The sequence below is a fragment of the Puma concolor genome, chromosome B2 (genome assembly GCF_028749965.1).
Source record: "Puma concolor isolate L17-30 chromosome B2, mPumCon1.1.hap2, whole genome shotgun sequence".
Lineage (NCBI taxonomy): Eukaryota > Metazoa > Chordata > Mammalia > Carnivora > Felidae > Puma > Puma concolor.
In genome coordinates this window covers 41626620-41648508 of record NC_141671.1, presented here as the reverse complement: position 1 = coordinate 41648508, position 21889 = coordinate 41626620, and the positions used below count along the sequence as shown (strand labels likewise).

Below are 21889 nucleotides of genomic sequence, written 5' to 3'. Positions count from 1 at the left end.
CACTTAGAATAATGTTTTGGAGGTTCATCCAAGTTGTACCAGGTATCAGTATTTCATTCCTTTCTATGTCTGAGTAATAGTACGTTATCTGTACACCACAATTTGTCTATCCATTCATCTACGGATAGACATTATAGTTGATACTCATTTGAACACCTGCTTCCAGTGCTTTTGGGTATATACCTAACAGTGAAATTACAGGCTCATATGGCAATTCTATGTTTAATCTTTGGAGGAATAGTCAAACTGTTCCACGGCTCTGAATTATTTTGCATCCCCTTTAGGCATGTACCAGGGCTCCACTTTTTCTACATCTTCACCAACACATACATTCCTTTTTTTCTGATTATAGCCATCTTAGTGGGTGTGAAGTGGTTTCAATTTGCATTTCCCTAATAACTAATGATGCTGACTATGTTTTCACATGTTTGTTGGTCATGTGTATTACATCTTCTTTGGAGAAATGTCTATTCAAGTCCTTTGCCCATTTTTGTGTTGTTTGTGGTTCTGTTGTTGAGTTGTAAGATATATACTCTGAATACGAAACCTTTCTCAGATACATTAAGTCCCCCCCTTATCCATGGTTTCGGTCACCACCAGGTCAGTTGGGAGACTGGAAGCAGATACTCTTTCTCCTGAGGCATAGTCAGAAGGTCAACAGTAGCCTAACTTTATGTCACAATGCCTATGGCCTTCACCTCACTTCATCTCATCAAAGTAGGCATTTTATCATCTCACATCATCACAAGAAAGGTAGGTACAGTACAATATTATGAGAGCAAGTGAGTGAGTGCTCACTCACCTAACTTCTATTATGATATACTGTTATAATTGTCCTATTTTTAGTTATTACCAGTCTCTTACTGACAAAAAATTAGACTTTATAAATTAAACCTTATCATAGGTATGTACGAATAAGAAAAAAACTAGTATCTATAGGGTTCAGTACTATCCACAACTTCAGATATCAACAGGGGGTCTTGGAACACACCCTCCATGGATAAGGTGGGACTACTGTATATGATTTGCAAATGTCTTCTCCCATAGTTTTATACCAGTCTTCATTTTTTTAAATTAAAACTACAGCTCTTTTTGTCAAATATTTGTCTTGTATTTTTACAAATGGAAATCCAATCCAATATATAAAAGAGATAAAAATGGAGCTCCTCCAATAGAAGTGGAGAAATCTGAAACTCTAATCACTGGGTGTCTGTTGCAAATCCTACACCACTTACACAAGGCAAATGAAACACAAAATATATGTTTTTCATAGCACTCAATCATTTCACACAAATTTTAATCTGTCCTAAGCACAGTGGAACACACTCTAAAAGACTCTGTCCTGCACCATAAAGTGCAGGTCAAATATTTGAGACTTGTAAGGTATGAGGACCAGGAAGTACTATTAATGTTCACTTGCCCCAAATCTGTAGCAGAGCTGCTAACTATGCATAAGTACTTTGAATGTATCTACTTCTCTATCATTTAAAAATAAAATCTGAAATGAGGGTGTTGAATCAAACATCAAACTGTCAGAAATAGCAGCAGAGATTTAAGTATTTATTTAGTAAGAGTCTACTATATCATTACAAATATCATTTAGAGAAAATAATGCAGAATCAAGAATTTTAAAAAGCACATATTTACAGCTGGAGTGACTGTAATTTGTACTTTGCTATTTATACTTGGTCTCATCACATATCCAATGACACTGATATGCCAGATGGTGATTAGAACTGGCTCCCACGTATAGTTACAGAAAAGAAGGGTACCTGGCCTACAAAATCTTAGTCACAACACAAATATACAAAAAACAACAAAATTAATCTATACACATAGGAAAAATAATCTTTCAATAATAAATGAGGACTTAAAACAAAACCTCAAATAGAAGTCCAAATTAAATTAAACTTCCAGAATTACAAGTGAGTACTAATAGCAATGGTATGACATCCATAAAATGTAAAGACCTTTCAAAGTAGGTCTAGTCACTGGTAAGAGTGACAGGACTATTTTGCTTATTCATTTCTCATAACCTAGTTCCTATGTCTGAAAATATTTCAAACTTGTGGTTAAAACAGTATTTCCTTAAAAACAACTTTGTGAAAACGTTTTTACCTCTTCTTCCTCAATTTCAGAGGTGTTAAGTTCATGTTTTTGACAGTAAGGACCCTCTTTCCAAGCTTCAGTATCACCACAGTCACAGAAACCTCCACCTCCTGATGTTGTCATCTTGAAAAAAAATTGTAAAGTATCTTGTCAATAAGTATTTACTGAGGGCTATCAGATTATAAATAAGAATAGCAAGTGCTAAGGAAATAACGTCGCTAAAATGTTTCATTTCTTTTGAGGAGTAAAATGAAATAAAATGCCAAACCTCTTGATGTTTTAAAGCTTAAATAAGCCTAAATTAAGTGATTCTGAAATGAAATAAGCTACTTTGTAGTGTCTAGTCTAGTTTAAAGAGGTAAAATGTGCCTACCTACATGACTTCCTTAATTAGGAAAAACATCAGGGTTTTCCTGCTGGGCTTTGGTACAATGTTGGTATTAATGTCACCTGGTTACAGTGCTCTAATGTAATATAACAGATTCAAGAGCTGTAAAGATTACTATGGTTATTTTTCCCTAGAAGATTGTTGCATCTGATAAGAGAAAGTGACCAACAAAAACTACAGAAATAGTTTGTTTTTCCTTTTCTAACACCCTCTAAATAGCATTCTTGGACAAGGAAAGCAGCTCAGGAAATGTAAAAGTGGATTGTCTGGTCAGAAAAGGTTTTCACCATCTGCAGGGTTCAAGAATTATTCATACTTCCCTAAGATATGGCAATGAGTCAAGGAATCTAGCAAGATACAACTCATTAATTATAGGAAATTCTGCCTTAAAAAAATACTGCATGAGAGAGTTTTAGGAGTGGGTATTTGCTGCAAATTTCAGAATGAGCCCTATTACATACTGTCCAAAGAAAGTATCTGTTATATATAAAAATATAATTAATGTAAATCCACAAGTGACAATTATTCCCAGGGGCTGCAGGGATATATGCCGAAACACAAGCAAACAAACAAAAAAACCCCACAAAAAACCCACAAACCATGAGGAGGCAGCCATTTGGAAAATGATAACCCTATAGTTTTTATTCTTCTTCTGGTTGCCCGAGATATAGATAGAACAGCTTAAAGAAAACTGGGATTCTCTTACTGACTTCTGAAAATAAAAACATACAAAGACACAAGGGGTCTTAATTTTGTAGCTGTTTTAGTTCATTATTAGCAATACTCGGGTAGAGTGAAAAAAAACAAACAGGAGGAAAAGTCCTGAGCCAACAGGGCTCCTGAATTAATAATAAGATTGCAATATTCCCTCTACTATTTCATTTGAGGGTGAAAAGTTCCAGCTACTAACACGTCTTTAACTTTTGAATGCTCACGGCTTTGCCTTCAATTTCTAGTAGAGGAGCCAGGACAGGCTTAGGACAGGCTTAGCATAAACTGTCTTTGTTCATATCCTTGATTTAAAAGCAAACATACCTGACTTTTTGCAAAGTACTGACTGCATTATAGCAGTAGAAAAATAATAAAATAGGTGGGTCTTATGTTCTGGAGTTGGGCCCTCTTCCGCGATGTAGTAGATGCCTCTTTAATATTAAGAAATGACAAATCTTCTGTAGACAATGACCAACAAAGCATTTCTTAAATGTATAATCCTGACACTTCCTTACTCCTTTTCTCCCATGTCCTTCCCTTCAGAACCTCCCTCCCACTTTACCTCTCATCTTTATCCTCTAATTTTTGATAACCTTCTGCATAAACCTAGAATTATGAAGATAATAAACATAAGAAAATAGCAAAACAAACTAGCTGAAAAGAATATGCAGGAGCTGATATCTGTGCTGTCTTTCCTAAACCATGTATTCAGGAAGCCTGGGTTCATAATTCATTTCTACACTGCTATCATATGTTTAATGGTGTTAAAATAACACATTTCTTAAACCAGTCTCCCCCATTTCAGTGTTAAATCTTGGAATTTAAAAAAGACAGAAAAGGTATCTAATATAAAATTTAATAGTGGGTATGGTTATTATCTGGGCATTACTAACCCTATATCGATGGTCTCTGTGAATACTTCCCAAAAAGCACTCCATGCATAAAACACAAGTTGGATCAACTGCACAGTCTCTGTAAAGTTAAAGAAAAAAAAAAAAATCAGAGTGTCATAAAATAACTGTATATATCACAACATAATATTTCAATTGGAATCCATCCTAGAAGAGCCAGAATAGGGAAGTGCTTTGGTGTTAGAAGGAAATATTATTCTCAAAGATCTGTGAGATCTTTGAGCAATGAAGTCAGCTTAAGAACCTGCTTCTCATTCTGGATATGTAGATGTGTAGATCTCACACTAGATTTGGGGCTATCAAATTCCCATTTCATTTCAGTCGTTTCATTTGCTTTCATCATACTGCCAGCTAGACACATTTACAGATCATATCCTACACAAAAGAATCCCTACACTTCCATGAAATGAGATGGGGAGTTAGGAACATCTTTAAATTTCACCTTAGCCTAGTTCCTGTATCCTGATAGGCAACCATTCTACCGTGCTTATTGTGTGCCCTTTTAGTTGTATGTGTTTTTGCAAAATGTATTTGAGTGCATGTATTTTTTTTTTTTTTTTTTTTTTTGGTGCAAAAAGGTGATTTTATTAAAAGCACAGAACAGGACCCGTGTTGGCAGGAAAAGCTGCCTGAGCGCATGTATTTTTAATGCATGTTAACTCTCATTGTGTTATGTATCTCATCGTTACATTTACACGTCTGTAACATAATCCATTCATTTTGTATGTGTACATCTGATTACACGTCTGTAACATAATCCATTCATTTTGTATGTGTACATCTGATTTGCTGTTTCCAATGGCTACATAGTATGCTATGTCACGTAACCAAAATATTTTCTCTCTCTACTCTCCCTGCACTGGACACCTGGACAACCTCCAATACCTTTCTATTATACAATGCTGTAATAAACATTGTGTAAATGTTCTCTTACAGATATGTCTGCGACGTTCTTTGGCATATAAACTCAAGAGCAGAATTTCTGGGTCATAATTCATGTTAAGTTCTTATTCTGAGTGCCATGCTACAGTCCAGAGTGGCTACATATCCCCCATCAGTGTATGAGGGTTTTTATAGCCCTGCATCTTCATCAGCATTTGGTTTTATCTGGTTTTCTAATATGTGCAAGGTCAACATATTTGAAATAATGTCATATTGTTTTAATCTGCATGTCCCTGGTCGCTAGTATCTTTGAGCAACTCTTTATATGCTTATTACTTTTGGGGCTTCCTTTTCTATAAATTGTCTTTGCCCATTTTTCTGCTGGGATTGCTTTCTTTTATCTTATTTGCAGAATCTAATCTAGAGGATAATGGCACCTGGCAATATTAAACATTGCAAATATTGTCTCCTGTTTGTCACTTGTGTATTAATTTTGCCTATGGGGTCCTTTGTTAAATAGTACTACCTATTCTGATGCAATTAAATTCACATACACACACATGCAATTGGTTTATACTGTGAGGTTTTAGGAAGTTCTTTCCTCAACCAACCCCAAGTCACAAAAATATTCCTCTTTTTCTTCTATTCATCTTTTGGTTTTATCTTCCACATTTAGGTGGAATACAACTGTACCTTTGTATATCATGTAGAATAAGGTTTTATTTCTCAATATATACCGAGCTATTTTTTTCCAACACCATCTACTAAATGATTTAACTTTTACCTATTAGTTATGGGGTCATCTTTATAAAGCTCCCACATCTCCTTTGGTCTATAAGCTCTCTAATATGTGTCAGTGATTTATTTGTTCTTACACCATACCAAACTGTATTACTATGGCTTTGTAGTAGGTCTTAATATCTGGCAGGATAAGTTCCCTTTTATTCTCTTTCGAAAATGCTGGCTCAGCTATTCACAAACTCTTCTTTATTCTTCCACACATTACTTAGGATAAGTGTATAGAGTGCCTCAAAAATATCCAGCTAAAATTTTGACAGAGATTACTTAGAATTTATTGATAAGCTTCAAGAGTAAGAACATCATTATAAGAGTAAATTATCACATCCATGATTCTTTCTTAAGTCTTTTACTGAAGTTGTAAAGTTTTATTCATATGAATCCTTATATTCTTGATTAGACTAATATCTAGGTACTCTCTAGGTTTTATTTTAAATAAGTATTTTTTTAAAATCTCATTTTCTAGGCAGTCTCTCCTTTGCTGTCCTGCCCACTGCTCCCTTGTGGTGTATTCAATAAACTTCCAATCTCCTTTAAAAAAAAAAACTCATTTTCTAGTTGCTTAAGGATGATGAAAAGAAACAGTATTGATTTTTAGTATCCTTGATGAACTCAAGGCAGTTCTAATAGTTTGTTGATTCTGTTTTGTTTTCTCCCAGAGTAAATGAGTATACAGCCTGTATGTAATGACAATTTTCTCTTTCCTTACAATCTTTACACCATTTTGTTTTTCTTCTTTTATGCTGTTGACAAGAACCTCCAGTAATATATTAAACAACAGCAGTAATAGTAGGCATCTTTGCCTTACTTTAAATATTAAAGTAAAACATCTCTAAAGGGTATCCATTAGTATTATGTTCCCAGTAGGTTTACAAAAAAAGTGCCCTTCTACAAAAAAATTAAGAATATATCTGCCTTTCCTATATAAACTTCAAGCTAATCAAAGGAATGAGGAGGGACTGTTTTTCTTCTATAGAAGACAAGCTAACAAACAAAAAACTAAGTTAGAATATTTTTCTACCCCCTAATAAAAAATAATGATCTAGACAAGCATCAGTGACTGCTAAAACATTAGATAAAAAGGATAACGAAGACCTTTATAATGGTTGCATCTGCAACATACCTAAACCCACTGATCATCTTAAACAAAAAAACCAAGCATAATGTGCTTCCTGACATGAAGAATTAAGAAGTTACACATCAGTATTCATGAAGTTAGTATTCATACCCCCCTCCAATACTACATAACAATTTAATTACACCTAAATACCTGTTCAGAGGAAATACAGGGCATAAAGAAACATGTTAAGCAACACCATGGGGACACAACAAACAAATCCAGAATGTGGAAAATTCCACAGAACAAATGACCCATTTTCTTAGGGACATAACTGGAAAAGAAAAGAAAAGAAAAGGAAAAAAAAAAAAAAAGAGGGAGAGAAGCTATTATAGATTAAAAGAAAAAATGAGGAGTAACAGCCAAATGCAAGGTGTGAACTCTGAATCCCCATTTATGAGTCAATCAGGACAATTTCCACTCAGGCTAGATATTAGATAATGTTAAGGAATTAGTGTTAATTTTTTAGGATGTTAATGGTTGTAGAGAAAAAAGCTATATTCTGAGGACTCATAAGAAGACAAGCAGTCTGGAATTTGCTTTAAAATAATCCGGCAGGGCAAGAAAAAAAAGTGTGTGTGTGTATATGTGTGTGCATAAAAAGAGTTGCCATATTATTGGTGATTGCTGAAGCTGAGCAATGAGTACATGTCAGATCTATAACATCATTCACTCTATTTTTAATATGTTTGAAAATGTCCATAATAAAGTTTCTAAAAATCTAAAACCCAAATATTCAATAGTTTTATATATACTTTGCTCAGAATTTATATCATAAACAATTACTGAAATTTATAAAATGCTTTACAGAATCAAATCAGGAAAACATTTTTTTCTTCTCTCAACTATTAAAATGGTGAATTACATTAATAATTGTTTTAAAGATGAACTGTCTGGATTCCTGAACTAAACACCATTTGATTACGATGCATCACTCTTTTAGAATATTCTTAGATGCAGACAAGCTGATATTTTATTCAGGATCCTTTCAGCTACATTAATGAAAAAAAACAGTTTTATGTCTTGAATTTATCAGGGATTGAAATCAAGATTATATTAGCCTCATGAAGAGTTAAGGCAGTTTTCACTCTTTTTCCATTTTCTGTAGTAACTTGTGTAAGAGAGGAATTTTCCTTTGAAATTGTTAGAACTTACCTATAAAGTCATCTAGGTATGGGGTTTGTGGGAGGGAAGATATTTGATTACCATTCTAATGTTTCTCATACTGTATTCAAGTTGCCTATCATTTTTCTATGAATTTATCCATTTCATCTAGGTTTTTAAAATTTCTGAAGAACTTAGTTGTTCATAATTCTCGTATTTCAAAGGTTAACAAACTTTCTTGGTTCATGGCATCTTCAGTGTCTCTATATTTCTTTTTTTTTAGGGTACCCTTTGACTAAAAGAAACATGTAATTGTTCTGCTTATCAAATAGGCTCAAACAACTTAGTACCTATTGGGTACTAGACAATTTTTCAACTCCTAGAATCAAATTGTGGACACTGCAACCTTCATTGCCTGTTCCACGAAGTATCTGCTTTCAATCACAGCAATGTAGAGGACCTAGCTTGGCAAGATATGATATCATCAAAAGAAACGCAGTATGATTTTCAATTTTCATTTTGAATCTTATGTACTACATTCTCTTTTTCTTATTCAGTCTTGCAAGAAAAATGGCATAACAATTCCAGAGTCAGTACATCTTTTTTTAATTAAAAAAAATTTTTTTTAACATTTATTTATTACTGAGAGACAGAGAGAGACAGAGCGTGAGCAGGGGAGGGGCAGAGAAAGAGGGAGACACAGAATCTGAAGCAGGCTCCAGGATCTGAGCTGTCGGCACAGAGCCCCGACATAGGGCTCGAACCCACAACTGTGAGATCATGACCTGAGCCGAAGTCGGACGCCACCCAGGCGCCCCGAGAGTCAGTACATCTTTTATTTTCCGAACTTTTTCTCTTCTTTTTCCTTTGGGTATACTCAATTGTTCTTCTAACTTACTGAGCTGAATGTTTACCCTGTATATTTTTAGTTTTTTGTCTCTGAAATAATTTTACTCATAACGTTGCAAAAATAGTACAGAGTTCCTTTATATCCTTACCAAATTTTCCCCAAGGTTAACAATACAAAGAAATTAATATCGGCACAGTATTATGAACTACAGCCCTTATTCAAAAGTCATCAGTTTTCCCACTATGATCCTTTTTTCTCTCTCAGGATACAATACAGGATCCCACATTGCATTAGACGTCATGTTTCCTTAGTCTCCTCCAAGTTCTAACAGCTCCTCAGTCTTTTCTCCATTTTTGTGACCATAACCTTTTGAAGAATACTTGTCACAGTTATTTTGCAGAGGTCGCACAATTTGGGTTTGACGTTTTCACGATTAGATTGAGTGATGCATTTCTGGCAAGAATACCACAGAAGCGATGTCACAGAAGTGGTGCTTTGCCCTTCTCAGTACATCAAACAGGGGGCACATGATGCTGATTCCATAGGTCTTAGTACTGGTGGCGTTAACGTTGCTTACTTTGTTAAGGTGGTGTCTGTCAGATTTCTTCACTACAAAGTTGCTATTGTATCTTTTGCAACTAAATCTATTTGGGGAGAGATACTTTGAGACTATGCAAATAGTCTATTTCTCAAACGTTCAGCCACTCGTTTTGGCATCGACCAATGGATCTTGTCTACAATTACTGCTGTGTTATTTGTCTAATGGTGACTTTCTATTTCCCTCCTTCCTATTTTATTAATTGGAATTTTCAGTATGGAAAAACTACTGAAAACATCCCTTCTCTCCCATTTATTTATTTACTTATTTATTTATGCAAATACTTAGTTATATCAGTGTGCTCACTGCTTCAGGAGTTCCATTGTTTCTAGGCCCTTTCAGCAGACAGAGCCAGGAATGATAGGTGTGTACAGCCTTTTTAAAAATCATTTTATTTTTCTTTTTTTCATCATGATAAGTGTACTCTTTAATTCCCATCACCTATTTCCCCTATCCCCCACCAACTTACCCTTTGGTAACCCATCAGTTTGTTCTCTACAGTTCAGAGTCTGTTTCTGGGGCACCTGGGTAGCTTAGTTGGTTGAGCCTTGGATTCATGGTCTCGGCTCAAGTCATGATCTCACAGTCTGTGGGATCGAGCTCTGAGCTGGGTTCCATGCTGACAGCATGAAGCCTGCTTGGGATTCTTTCTCCCTCTCTCTCTGCCCCTCCCCTGCTATCTCTTGCTCAAAATAAATAAGCTTTAAAAAAAAAAAAAAGTCTGTTTCTCGGTTTGTCTATTTTCTTCCTTTGCTTGTATCTTAAATTCCATATGAGTGAGATCATATGGTATTTGTCTTTCTCTGACTGACTTATTTCACTTAGCATTATACTCTTTAGCTCTATCCATATTGTTGCAAATGGCAAGATTTCATTCCGTTTTATGGCTGAATAATATTCCATTGTGTAATATATACCACATCTTTTAAAAAAATTTTTTTAAATGTTTATTTTTTTTTTATTTTTTTTTTTTAAATTTTTTTTTCAACGTTTTTTATTTTATTTTTGGGACAGAGAGAAACAGAGCATGAACGGGGGAGGGGCAGAGAGAGAGGGAGATACAGCATCGGAAACAGGCTCCAAGCTCCGAGCCATCAGCCCAGAGCCTGACGCGGGGCTCGAACTCACGGACCGCGAGATCGTGACCTGGCTGAAGTCGGACGCTTAACCGACTGCGCCACCCAGGCGCCCCAAATGTTTATTTTTGAGGGGGGGGGAGCAAAGTGCGAGTGGTGGAGGGGGCAGAAAGAGAGGGAGACACAGAATCCAAAGTAGGCTCCAGCCTCTGAGCTGTCAGCACAGAACCTGACATGGGGCTCAAACTCACGAACTGCGAGACCATGACCTGAGACGAAGTTGGATGCTTAACTGACTGAGCCACTCAGGCACCCCATATACCACATCTTCTTTACCTGCTCATCTATCAGTGGACACTTGGATGGCCTCCATAGTTTGGCTATTGTGAATAATGCTGCAATAAAAATAGGGTGCATATATCCCTTTGAATTAGTGTTTTTGTATTTTGGGGGTAAATATCCAGTGGTATGATTACTGGATCACAGGTTAGTTCTATTATTTTTAATTTTTTGAGGAACCTCAATACCATTTTCCATAGTGGCTGCATTCCCACCAACAGTGTATGAGGGTTCCTTTCTCTCCATGTCCTAATACTTGGTTGTTTCTTGTTTTGATTTTAGCCATTCTGACAGGTTTATGGTGGTATCTCACTGCAATTTTAATTTACATTTCCCTGATGATGAGTGATGTTGAGCATCTTTTCATGTGTCTATTGGCCCCATCGGTCTATCTTCTTTGGAGAAATGACTGTTCGTGTCTTTGCCCATTTTTTAACTGGATTATTTGTTTTTTAGGTATTCAGTATATCAGTTCTTTATATATTTTGGATACTAACCCTTTATCAGATAAGTCATTTGCAAATATTTTCTCTCATTCAGAAGATTGTCTTCTAGCTTTATTGATTGTTTCTTTCATTGCAGAGAAAATTTTTACTTTGATGTAGTCCCAACTGTTTATTTTTGCTTTTATTTCCCATGCCTCAGGAGACATATCTAGAAAAATGTTGCTATGGCCAATGTCAGAGAGATTACTGCCTGTGCTTTCTTCAAGGATTTTTCTGGTTTCAGATCTCACATTTAGGTCTTTAATAAATTTTGAATTTATTTCTGTGTATGATGAAAGAAAAGTGATCCTTTTTTTCCAACACCATTCATTGAAGAGACTGTCTTTCCCCATTGTATATTCATTCCTCCTTTGTTGAGGATTAACTGACCATATAGTTGTGGGTTTATTTCTGGGTTTTCTATTCTGTTCCATTGCTCTATGTGTCTATTTATGCCAGTACCATACTGTTTTAATTACTACCGCTTTGTAATACAACTTGAAATCTGGAATTGTGATGCCTCCATTTTTGTTTTTCTTAGGGCTTGAACATAGGGCTTGAACTCACAACCCTAAGGTCAAGGGTCACATGCTCTTCCAATTAAGCCAACCAGGCACCCCTCCATTTCTTCTAAGTTGTCCAATTTGTTGGCATATAGGTTTTCATAATATTCTGTAAAAACTGTTTGTATTTCTATGGTGTTGGTTGTTATTTCCTTTACTAGTGACTTTGTTATTTGGGTCTTCTCTCCTTAAATAAATCTTGCTGGAGGTTTATCAATTTTGTTGATCTTTTCAAAGAACCACATCCTGGTTTCACTGATCTGTTCTATTTGGTTTTTTGTTTCTATATCATTTATTTCTGCTCTAATCTTTATTATTTCCCTCCTTTGGGTTTGAATTTTGTTCATTTTCCAGCTCCTTTAGGTGTAAGGTTCGGTTGTATATTTAAGATTTTTCTTGCTTCTTGAGGTAGGCCTGTGTTGGTATAAACTTCCCTCTTAGAACTACTTTTGCTGCATCCCAAATATTTTGGATTGTTGTGTTTTCATTTTCATTTGTTTCCACTGTATTGCTTATCTTTAATTTTTATTTTTTCTTAGCAAATAATTTAAAGGTATATATATCCTTCTAAATACTCCTTTAGCTATGTCCCAAAAATTTCAACACACAATGTTTTTACCATTCAGTTCCATTTCTAAATTTCCTTAGTGATTTCAGTGATATCTGTTTACTTAACATTAGCAATGTTAGTTTCTAAACACACTTAACCTACCCTTTTGCTGTTTCTAATTTTAACTATAGTGGGAGAACAATCTGTACAGCTCTGAGCTGGGAATTAACTGAAGTTTCCCTTAAGGCCAAATACAGAGATTGTTTTTTAATTTTTTTTTTTAATGTTTTATTTATTTTTGAGAGAGAGACAGGGTGCGAGTGGGGGAGGGGCAGAGAGCGAGGGAGACAGAGAATCCGAAGCAGGCTCCAGGCTCTGAGCCGTGAGCACAGAACCTGATGCAGAACTCGAACCCATGAACCATGAGATCATGACCTGAGCCGAAGTCGGACGCTTAACCAACTGAGCCACCCAAGCACCCCTATACAGATTGCTTTTTAAAAATTGAGATGTAATTCACATACAATTCATCTTTTCAAAAGTGTCCAACTTAGGGCACCTGGTTGGCTTAGTCAGTAGAACATGTTACTCTTGATCTTGGGGTCATGAATTCAAGCCCCATGGTGACCGCAGGGCTTATGTTAAAAAACAAAACAAAACAATGCAATGGCTTAAGAAAAAAAAGTGTCCAACTTAGTAGTTTGTAGTATCACAAGGTTGTACAAAAATAACTAATAAGAACATCTGGAGATATGGCTATTCAGATTCTTTGCCCATTTTTTAATTTGGTTGCCTTTTTGTGTCTTTTATGCTTTCTACCATAAATTCTATTTGTCAGATATGAAAACTGCTATTCCAGCTCTCTTTTGTATCATATGAATATGATACATAACATACATACGTTATCTTTTGGCTGGGATATTTTTCTCCAGTGCTTCTCCTATTTTTGGTGACTTCCAGTTTTACTTTGCCTGTCATAGCATTTTTGGATTCCTAAAAATCAACTAGAGAGCCAATGTCTTTATGTTTTTACATAATTATATAGAAAAGTCAAGCCAGATCCTTGTTCTCTAGGAGCCTATCTTTAACAGAAAGACAAATGTGTACAGTTAAGGATCAGTTGTTGTCATATTAAAGGTATACTGGTTTGGTGGAAGTACACACAGATTCCTGAGATTTTAGGGCTTTAGTGAAAGCAGTCATCTCCAAACTCTCTTGGGTCATGCATCTCTCATTAAAATGTTTAGACTATGCACTATCTATGTAAATATATTCATAATACACACATATATTCACAGCAACTTTACATATATTTATAAGTTATACATATGCGCTACTATGTGGTTCTAATTAGTCCTTCAATTATACTACTGTGTAACTGGAGTCCCAGGAATGGAAAAAAATGCAGAAAATATATTTGAAAAAGTAATAATCTAAACTTCCCAAATTTGGTTCAAGCCATCAACTTACGCTCCAAGAAACTCAAGGAACCCCATGAGGACAAAAACAAAGAATGCACAGCTAGACGTATCACAGTCACACTGCTAAAATCCAAAGACAGGGGTGCCTGGGTGGCTCAGTTGGTTAGGCATCTGACTCTTGATTTTGGCGCAGGTCATGATCTCACTGTTGTGGGATCAAGCCCTGTGTTGGGTTCTCACTGTGCGTGGAGCCTACTTAAGATTCTCTCTCTCTCTCTCTCTCTCTCTCTCTCTCTGCCTCCCTCGCTCGTGCTCTCTCCCTCTCTCAAAAGAAAAGAAAAATAAAAAAGTAAAAATCTCGAAGGCAGCTAGAGGAAACCAGCACATTTCACACAAAGCACCATAGATATGCTAATAAAAAGCTGACATTATCAGAAACAACAGAGGTCAGAGGACAACGGAACATCCTTAAAATGTTGAAAAAGAAAAAAAAATTATCAACCCAGAATTCTATGTACAGGAAAATATCCTTAAAATTGAACGCAGACTTCCAGTTTCCAGTCCAGCATGTACAAAGTTTGGAGGTTACCACACTGTCCTAATAAGTAAAAAGCTAAACAAACTGAAAAATCAATAACTATTCTTAGATTTACAAAAGAAGTGAGGTCACAGGACAAACTGCTACCCCCAAAATTGTAGAGACCAACAGATGAATACAGAGAATACTGACTTGTGAGAGCAGAAACCAACAAACACAAACCTCTATAGGTACCACTGGTGAGGTAGGAAACCTGAACTGTACCTGACAAATTGCTGGAAGCTCAGTTCAGTGTGAACATCGGAGAGATTAAAAACTTCAGTCACTGGGCACTGGAGAGTGACCCAGTCATCAGGGCCTCACGTTTGGTGAGTTTTATTTCCTGGAGTTCTACTAGTTCTCACAGTGAACATCAGAGAAAAATCCTCTCCTGTTTCCAGCAGGGGTTAAAAAAAAAAAAAAGGAACCATTGTGAAATATGCAAGGGCATTCTGTTCTTAAAAACTCTGCACTGGGCTCTGCGCTGAAAGTGCAATGCCTGCTTGAGATCCTCTTTCTCACTCTCTCTCATTCTCTGTGTACCCCTCCCACTCAAAAATAAATAAATAAACTTAAAAAATAATAATAGTCTGCCCTCAGAAGAAACTGTAATCACAGCCTAACCTGCTAGGGTTTTATCAGAGTCTAACGGGCCTGGGAAAGAGAAATATCCAATTCCAGCCCACTCTAGCTATCCTGCCCCACAGAAAGACAGATGAGGATGGGGGCAGTGTTGAGAAGCACATTTGAAGTTCCGAGTCCAGAGGTACAGGCTCACTAGAAGACTGATATCTAATCATAGGACTCTATAATGTTTGCCCTTCCCCATGCCTTACTACTACATCACTAAAGGCCTATGGAGTTCCTTTTACCTAGTATATCATATGCCTGGCTATCAAAACATACTAAAAGTCAAAAAATACAGTTTAAAGAGACAGAGCAAGCATCAGAATCAGAGTCAGATATGTCAGAAATGTTGGAATTATCCGACCTGAAATTTAAAACAACTGTGATTAATATGTTATGGGCTCTAATGGCTACAGCAGACAGCATACAAGAACAGATGGGCAATGTAAGCAGAGCTGGAAATCTTTTTTTTTTTTTTTAACTTTTATTTATGTTTATTTATTTATTTATTTATTTATTTTCAACGTTTATTTATTTTTGGGACAGAGAGAGACAGAGCATGAACGGGGGAGGGGCAGAGAGAGAGGGAGACACAGAATCGGAAACAGGCTCCAGACTCTGAGCCATCAGCCCAGAGCCTGACGCGGGGCTCGAACTCACGGACCGCGAGATCGTGACCTGGCCGAAGTCGGACGCTTAACCGACTGCGCCACCCAGGCGCCCCTATGTTTATTTATTTTTGAGAGAAAGAGAGACAGAGAGACACAGACAGAGAAACAGAGACAGTGTGAGCAGGGTCAGGATAAGGTCAGAGAGACAGGAAGTCACAGAACTCAAAGCAGGCTCCAGGCTCTGAGCTGTCAGCACAGAGACCAACATGGAGCTCAGACTCACAAACTGTGAGATCATGACCTAAGCTGGAGTCAGATGCTTAACCTATTGAGCCATCCAGGTGCCCCAAATCTATCTTTATTTATTTTTTTTAATGTTTACTTTTGAGAGAGAAAGAGAGAGACAAAGCATGAGCAGGGGAGGGGCAGAGAGAGAGGGAGACACAGAATCCAAAGCAGGCTCCAGGCTCTGAGCTGTCAGCACAGAGCCCGATGCAGGGCTTGAACCCACGAACCGTGAGATCATGACCTGAGCTGAAGTCAGACACTTAACCGAATGAGCCACCCAGGCGCCCCCTGAAATCTTAAGAGAAAACCAAAAAGAAATGCTAGAGATTAAAACACTATAACAGAATGAAGTATGCCTTTGATGGGCTTACTAGTAGACTGGACATGGCTAAGCAAAGAATCCTTGAGCTTGAGAATATCTCAACAATCTGAAAAGCAAACAGAAAAAAGACTGGAAGAAAAACAGAACTATCCATGAAATGTGAGACACCTACAAAAAATATAATGTATGTGTAATAGGAATACCAGAGAAGAGAAAGAGAAGAAAGAGAAAGGAACAGAAAAAACATCTGAAACAATAATTACTGAGAATTTCCCTAAATTAATGTCAGATACCAAGCCAAGATTCAGAGAACATCAAGTATGATAAATGCCAAAAAAAACCCTATTCCTAGGCATATCATTCTCAGATTACAGAAAATGACAGATAAAGAAGCCAGAGAAGAAAAACATCATACCTATAGAGGAACAAAGATAAGAATTATATCTGGACTTCTCCTCAGAAACCATGCAAGCAAGAAGAGTGTAGAGTGGAATATTTAAAATATTGAAGGAAAAACCTCACCAACCTAGAATTCTGTACCTGCAAAATTATTCTTCAAAAGTGAAGGAGCAAGAAAAACTTTCTCAGACAAAGTAAACTTGGACTGATTGTAAATATATACTGCAAACTCTAGGGCAACCACAGAATAGAGTAAAAAACCCCAGAAGTATAATGGATATGCTGTGATAGGTAGGAATGGTTATACTGACATCTGATAAAATAGACCTGGAACAAGGAATATTACCAGAATTGATAAAGGATACTGACAATTCATAATGACAAAAGGATCAATAATCAGGAAGTCACAGCAATTATAAATATCTGTGTGTGGCTAATAAGAGTTGATAACTGAAACATAAACGGACAGAAGAAATAAATAAATCTACAATCACATCTGAATATTTTAATACCCCTTTCTCAGTAACTGATAAAAAAAGCTAGTCATAATAAAAATCAATAAATAAGCATATAGAAGACCTGAATGGCAGTACCCATCACGTTGTCCTAATTGACATTTATACAATATTATATTCAACAACTGCAGAACACAACTTTTAAGTGCATATGGAACATTCAAGACTGAGTTATAAAACAAGTCTCAATAAATTTCGAGACCAAAACCTTATAGAACATTTGTGTTAGAAATCAGTTACAATGTATCTAGAAAAGCTTCAAGTATTTGGAAATTAAGCAATATACTTCTAAATAACTGACAGATTAAAGAATAAAATATAAGCATATTAAACCTAAAGTAAGCAAAAAGAAGAGTAACAGTAAGAGCAGAAATCAGTGAAACAGAACAGATAAAAGAGAATATTAACAAAGCGAAAGTCAGATTCTTTGAAAAGATTCATAAATCTGATTGAAGAGAGAAAAACACAAATTACTAACATAAGGAATGAAAAAGAGGACCTCACTATAGATACCACAGACATCAACAGCATAAGCAAATATTATGTATGACTTTAGTATCAATAAATTTAACATTATACAATGAAACACATTCCTTGATACAAGATGAAATAAAGTTCTGAATAACTGTAAAAAGTATCAAAGAAATTTGTTATCAAAAACTTCCTTCAAAGAAAATACCAGGCCTTGATAGTTTGTTTTATTGGCAAATTCTATCAAACATTTAAGCAAGAAATCATATCAATTTTACATAGATTCTTCAGAAAATATAGAAAAAATACTTCCTAATTCATTTTATAAGGCCAGCATTAACTCTGATATCAAAACCAAAGACATTACAAGAAAATGACAGACAACACAACATTAGCAAACTGAATCCAGTAATATATGAAAGTTAATACACGATAATCAAGCTCTGCTTATCTCAGTAATGAAAAAACATTTGAAAAATCAATCAATGCAATCACTAATAAATAAAAAAGGAAAACTATAATGGGGTGCCTGGGTGGCTCAGTTGGTTAAGCACCTGACTCTTGGTTTCGGCTCAGGTCATTATCTCACTGTTCATGGGATTGAGCCCCACAGTGGGCTCTGCGCTGACAGCACGGAGCCTTGGGATTCTCCCCCTCTCTCTCTGTCCCCCCCAAAATAAATAAATAAACCTTTAAAAAAGAAAAAGGAAAACTATGACAATCCCAAAAGCTGCAACATAAAAGCGGTGAACAATATTCAATAGTGATCTGTAATATTTTTTAAAAACTCTGCAAACTAGAAATAGAAGGGAACTTCTTCAATGAGATCAAGGGTATGTAAGAGAAAACTATATCCAACATTATACTTAATAGTGAAAGACTGACTATATCCCCTAAGACTGGGAACAAGGCAAGAATGTCCTACTTTCACCAAGGCAGTAAGGCACAAAAAAGAAATAAAAAGCTGGAAAGGAAAAAATAAAACTGTCCCCATTCAGAAATGACCTGATTATATAAAAATCCTAAGGAACAAAAAAACAACAAAAACTGCTAAGCCAATTTTGCAAGGTTACAAGACATAAGTTCAATTATCAGAAACAAACTGTATTTCTTTATACTCGCAGAAAAAAATGGGAAACTAGGAAAAAAATACACCACCATAAAATACTTAGGAATAAACATAACCAAAAGCGTGCACAACTTCTACATAAATCCTATAAGACTGCTAAAGAGATTAAAGAAGACCTTAATAGGGGCTCCTGGGTGGCTCAGTTGGTTAAGCATCTGACTTCGGCTCAGGTCATCATCTCACAGTTCATGAGTTCAAGCCCCACACTGGGCTCTGTGTTGACAGCTCAGAGACTGGATGGAGTTCTGTGTCTCCCTCTCTCCCTGCCTTTCCCCCACTCATGCTCTCTGTCTCTGTCTCTCTTTCTCAGAAAGAAATAAAAAAAAATTTTTAATATAAAGAAGACCTTAATAAGTGGAGAAATATGATGTTCAAGGACTACAAACCTCATTGTTAAAACGTCAATTCTCCCCAACTGATCCACAGATTAAACACAATCCTAATCATAACCTAGGCAGTCTTTCTTAAAAATAACAACTGACAAACTATAATTCTAAAATTCACAAAGTGCAAATGACCTGAAATAGACAAAAGAAAATTTAAAGGCACAGGAATTTAAGATTTATAGTAACCAATTCAAGGCTAGCTACAAACCTACGGTGAGCAAGAAAATGCGGTTATTGCAGTAAGAATAGCCATCTCAGCGAATGGACTACAGCAGCTCCCCTTATCTTTCAGCAGTTAGTTACCTGTGGTCAGCTATAGTCTGGAAGCAGATGATCATCTTTCTGATGCATGGTCAGAGGGCTAAAAATAGCCTAAAGCCGGTTCATAATGTTTATGTCATTCCCCTAACTTCATCTCATCATGTAGGCATTTTATCATCTCATTGTCATCACCAAAAGGGTGAATACATTATAAGAAGATATTCTGAGAGAGACCACATTCACATAACTTTTGTACAGCATACTGTTATAACCATTGTTTTGTTATTAGTTATTGCTGTTAATCTGTTACGGTGCCTAATTTATAAATTAAACTTTATCACAGGTGTGTATGTACAGCAAAAAACATAGTATATACAGGGTTTGGTACTATGCATGGTTTCAGGCATCCACTGGGGGACTTGGAATATATCCCTTGTGGATAAAAAGGGGCTACTGTAGATTAGAGTGTTCTGAAATAGACCCATACTTATATGGTCAAATGGGTTTTGATAAGGTACGAAAGCAATTCAAAGGGGAAAATAACAGGTGGTACTGGAAAAAGTGCACATTCACATATAAATAAATGCAGCTCAACCCCTACCTTAAGCCATATAAAAAATTAGTCTGAGACAGATCATAAACCCAGACATAAAATCTACAATAGAAAAGCCGATAAAAGAAAACTTAGAGAAGAACACAGAGAGACTATCTTTGCTACCTGGGGGAAGGCAGACATTTCTTAAACATAGGAAACAATCATTCAAAAAGAAAAAAACTGGTAAATTGGCATCACAATTAAAAACTTCTGTCATCAAGACCATATAGACAAGTCACAGTCTAAGAGAAACCACTCACAAAACATGTCTGACAAAAAGGACTCGTATCCACAGTATATAAAGAACTCCAAAACTCAATAATAAAAGGACAAACAGTTCAATAAAAAATAGACAAAAGACTGGAACAAACACTTTAGAAGTCAGATGAATGAGCAATAAGTATGTGTAAAACTGCACCAACATCATTAGTCATTAGGGATAATTAAAAGTATAATGAGATACCACTACACGGAATAGCAAAAATTTAAAAAAATGACAACATCAAATGTTGGGGAGGATATGGAGCAAGTGGAACTTTCAGACATCACTGGTGGGAACAAAAAACCATTTCAGAGAAAAGTTTTGGAAGTTTCTGAAGTTCAACATATATTTGCCCTCTGACCCAGCAATTCTGCTCCTAAGGATTTATCCATGAAAAATTAAACACAAGTCCATAAAAATACTTGTTTGCAAATGGTAACAGCCAGCAATTAATGTATCAGCTAAGAATGTTCACTGTATTAGATTACTGTCTAGAAAGGTCTATTTTAATGGTACCTTAATATTCCTAAAATGTGTCATAAAAAGCTGAAGATTTAAAAAAAACTTTTTTTAAATGTTTATTTATTTTTAAGAGAGACAGAGCACGAGTCAGGGAGGGGCAGAGAGAGGCAGAGAGAGACAGAGAGAGAGAGAGAGAGAGAGACAGACAGACAGACAGACAGACAAACAGAATACGAAACAGGCTCCAGGCTCTACACAGAGGCAGATGCGAGGCTCAAACCCACACCATGGGATCCTGACCTGAGCCGAAGTCAGACGTCCAACCGACTGAGCCACACAGACAACCCAAAAGCTGAAGATTTTTAATGGAGGAAGATTTATGTTATTTGGTATATTAAAACACACAGAAGTAGGGTTAAGTAAAGGATAATAACACCTAGTACTTTAATATGTTGTATTTAAAACAACGCTGGCATAAACTGATATGATTTATGAAATAAATTACCATTTTCTTTCCTTTAAATTAAAATTTTTTTCACTAAAAAAAATAGAATCGTTAAAAAAAAAAAAGGTCATAGAGGCTTTCTTTATTCATGATAGCCTCAAACTGGAAACAACCTAAAATGTTTACCTATAGGACAATGGATTATGGGCAACTATAGTACATTCATACAATGGACTACTACTCAGCAATTAAAATGAAACCCAATTTCCAGTAATCATAACCACGTGGATAAATCTGATAGATATTATGTGAGTAAAACCAGGCACAAAAGAGTGATTTCATTTTTATGAAGTTCTATAACAGGTAAAACTAATCTAAGTTGAAATTATCAGAATAGTGGTCACCTAGGGGCTAGAGCTACTAAGAAGAAAATTTCTAGTCAGATGGAAATCTATCTTGAAGGGATGTGAGTTACATGAGGTTAACTATTATCAAAAATGTACAATTAAGATTTGTGCCTTTTGAAATATACAAATTTTCCCTTAAAAAAAAAAAAAGAACTCAATTGGGTACGAACAGGAAAATTCTGGTGATATAAATCTGATTTTCCTTACCTGAAAGGATCAGCCCATAGTAA

At 35.9% G+C, this 21889-nt stretch overlaps 1 protein-coding gene and 1 long non-coding RNA gene across 7 annotated transcripts in view; one reads left to right on the top strand and one right to left on the bottom strand.

Moving 5' to 3' along the window:
* Positions 1 to 21889, top strand: part of LOC147580952 (uncharacterized) — a 324096-nt gene that overhangs the window by 193712 nt on the left and 108495 nt on the right. The window lies entirely within an intron of this gene.
* UBR2 (ubiquitin protein ligase E3 component n-recognin 2) overlaps positions 1 to 21889 on the bottom strand; it is a 125058-nt gene that overhangs the window by 83400 nt on the left and 19769 nt on the right. For 4 of the 6 annotated variants that reach the window (XM_086706869.1, XM_086706871.1, XM_086706870.1 and 1 more), the window contains exons 3-4: positions 4102 to 4180; positions 2119 to 2232 (exon numbers count right to left, since the gene is read on the bottom strand). The exons of 1 other annotated variant lie outside the window; for it this stretch is intronic. In XM_086706869.1, coding sequence (XP_086562995.1) covers positions 2119 to 2232; positions 4102 to 4180 — 193 coding nt within the window. Of the gene's footprint in view, positions 1 to 2118; positions 2233 to 3532; positions 3667 to 4101; positions 4181 to 21889 lie in introns of those variants that run through there. One more of the 6 variants, XM_086706872.1, reaches the window with a different exon arrangement.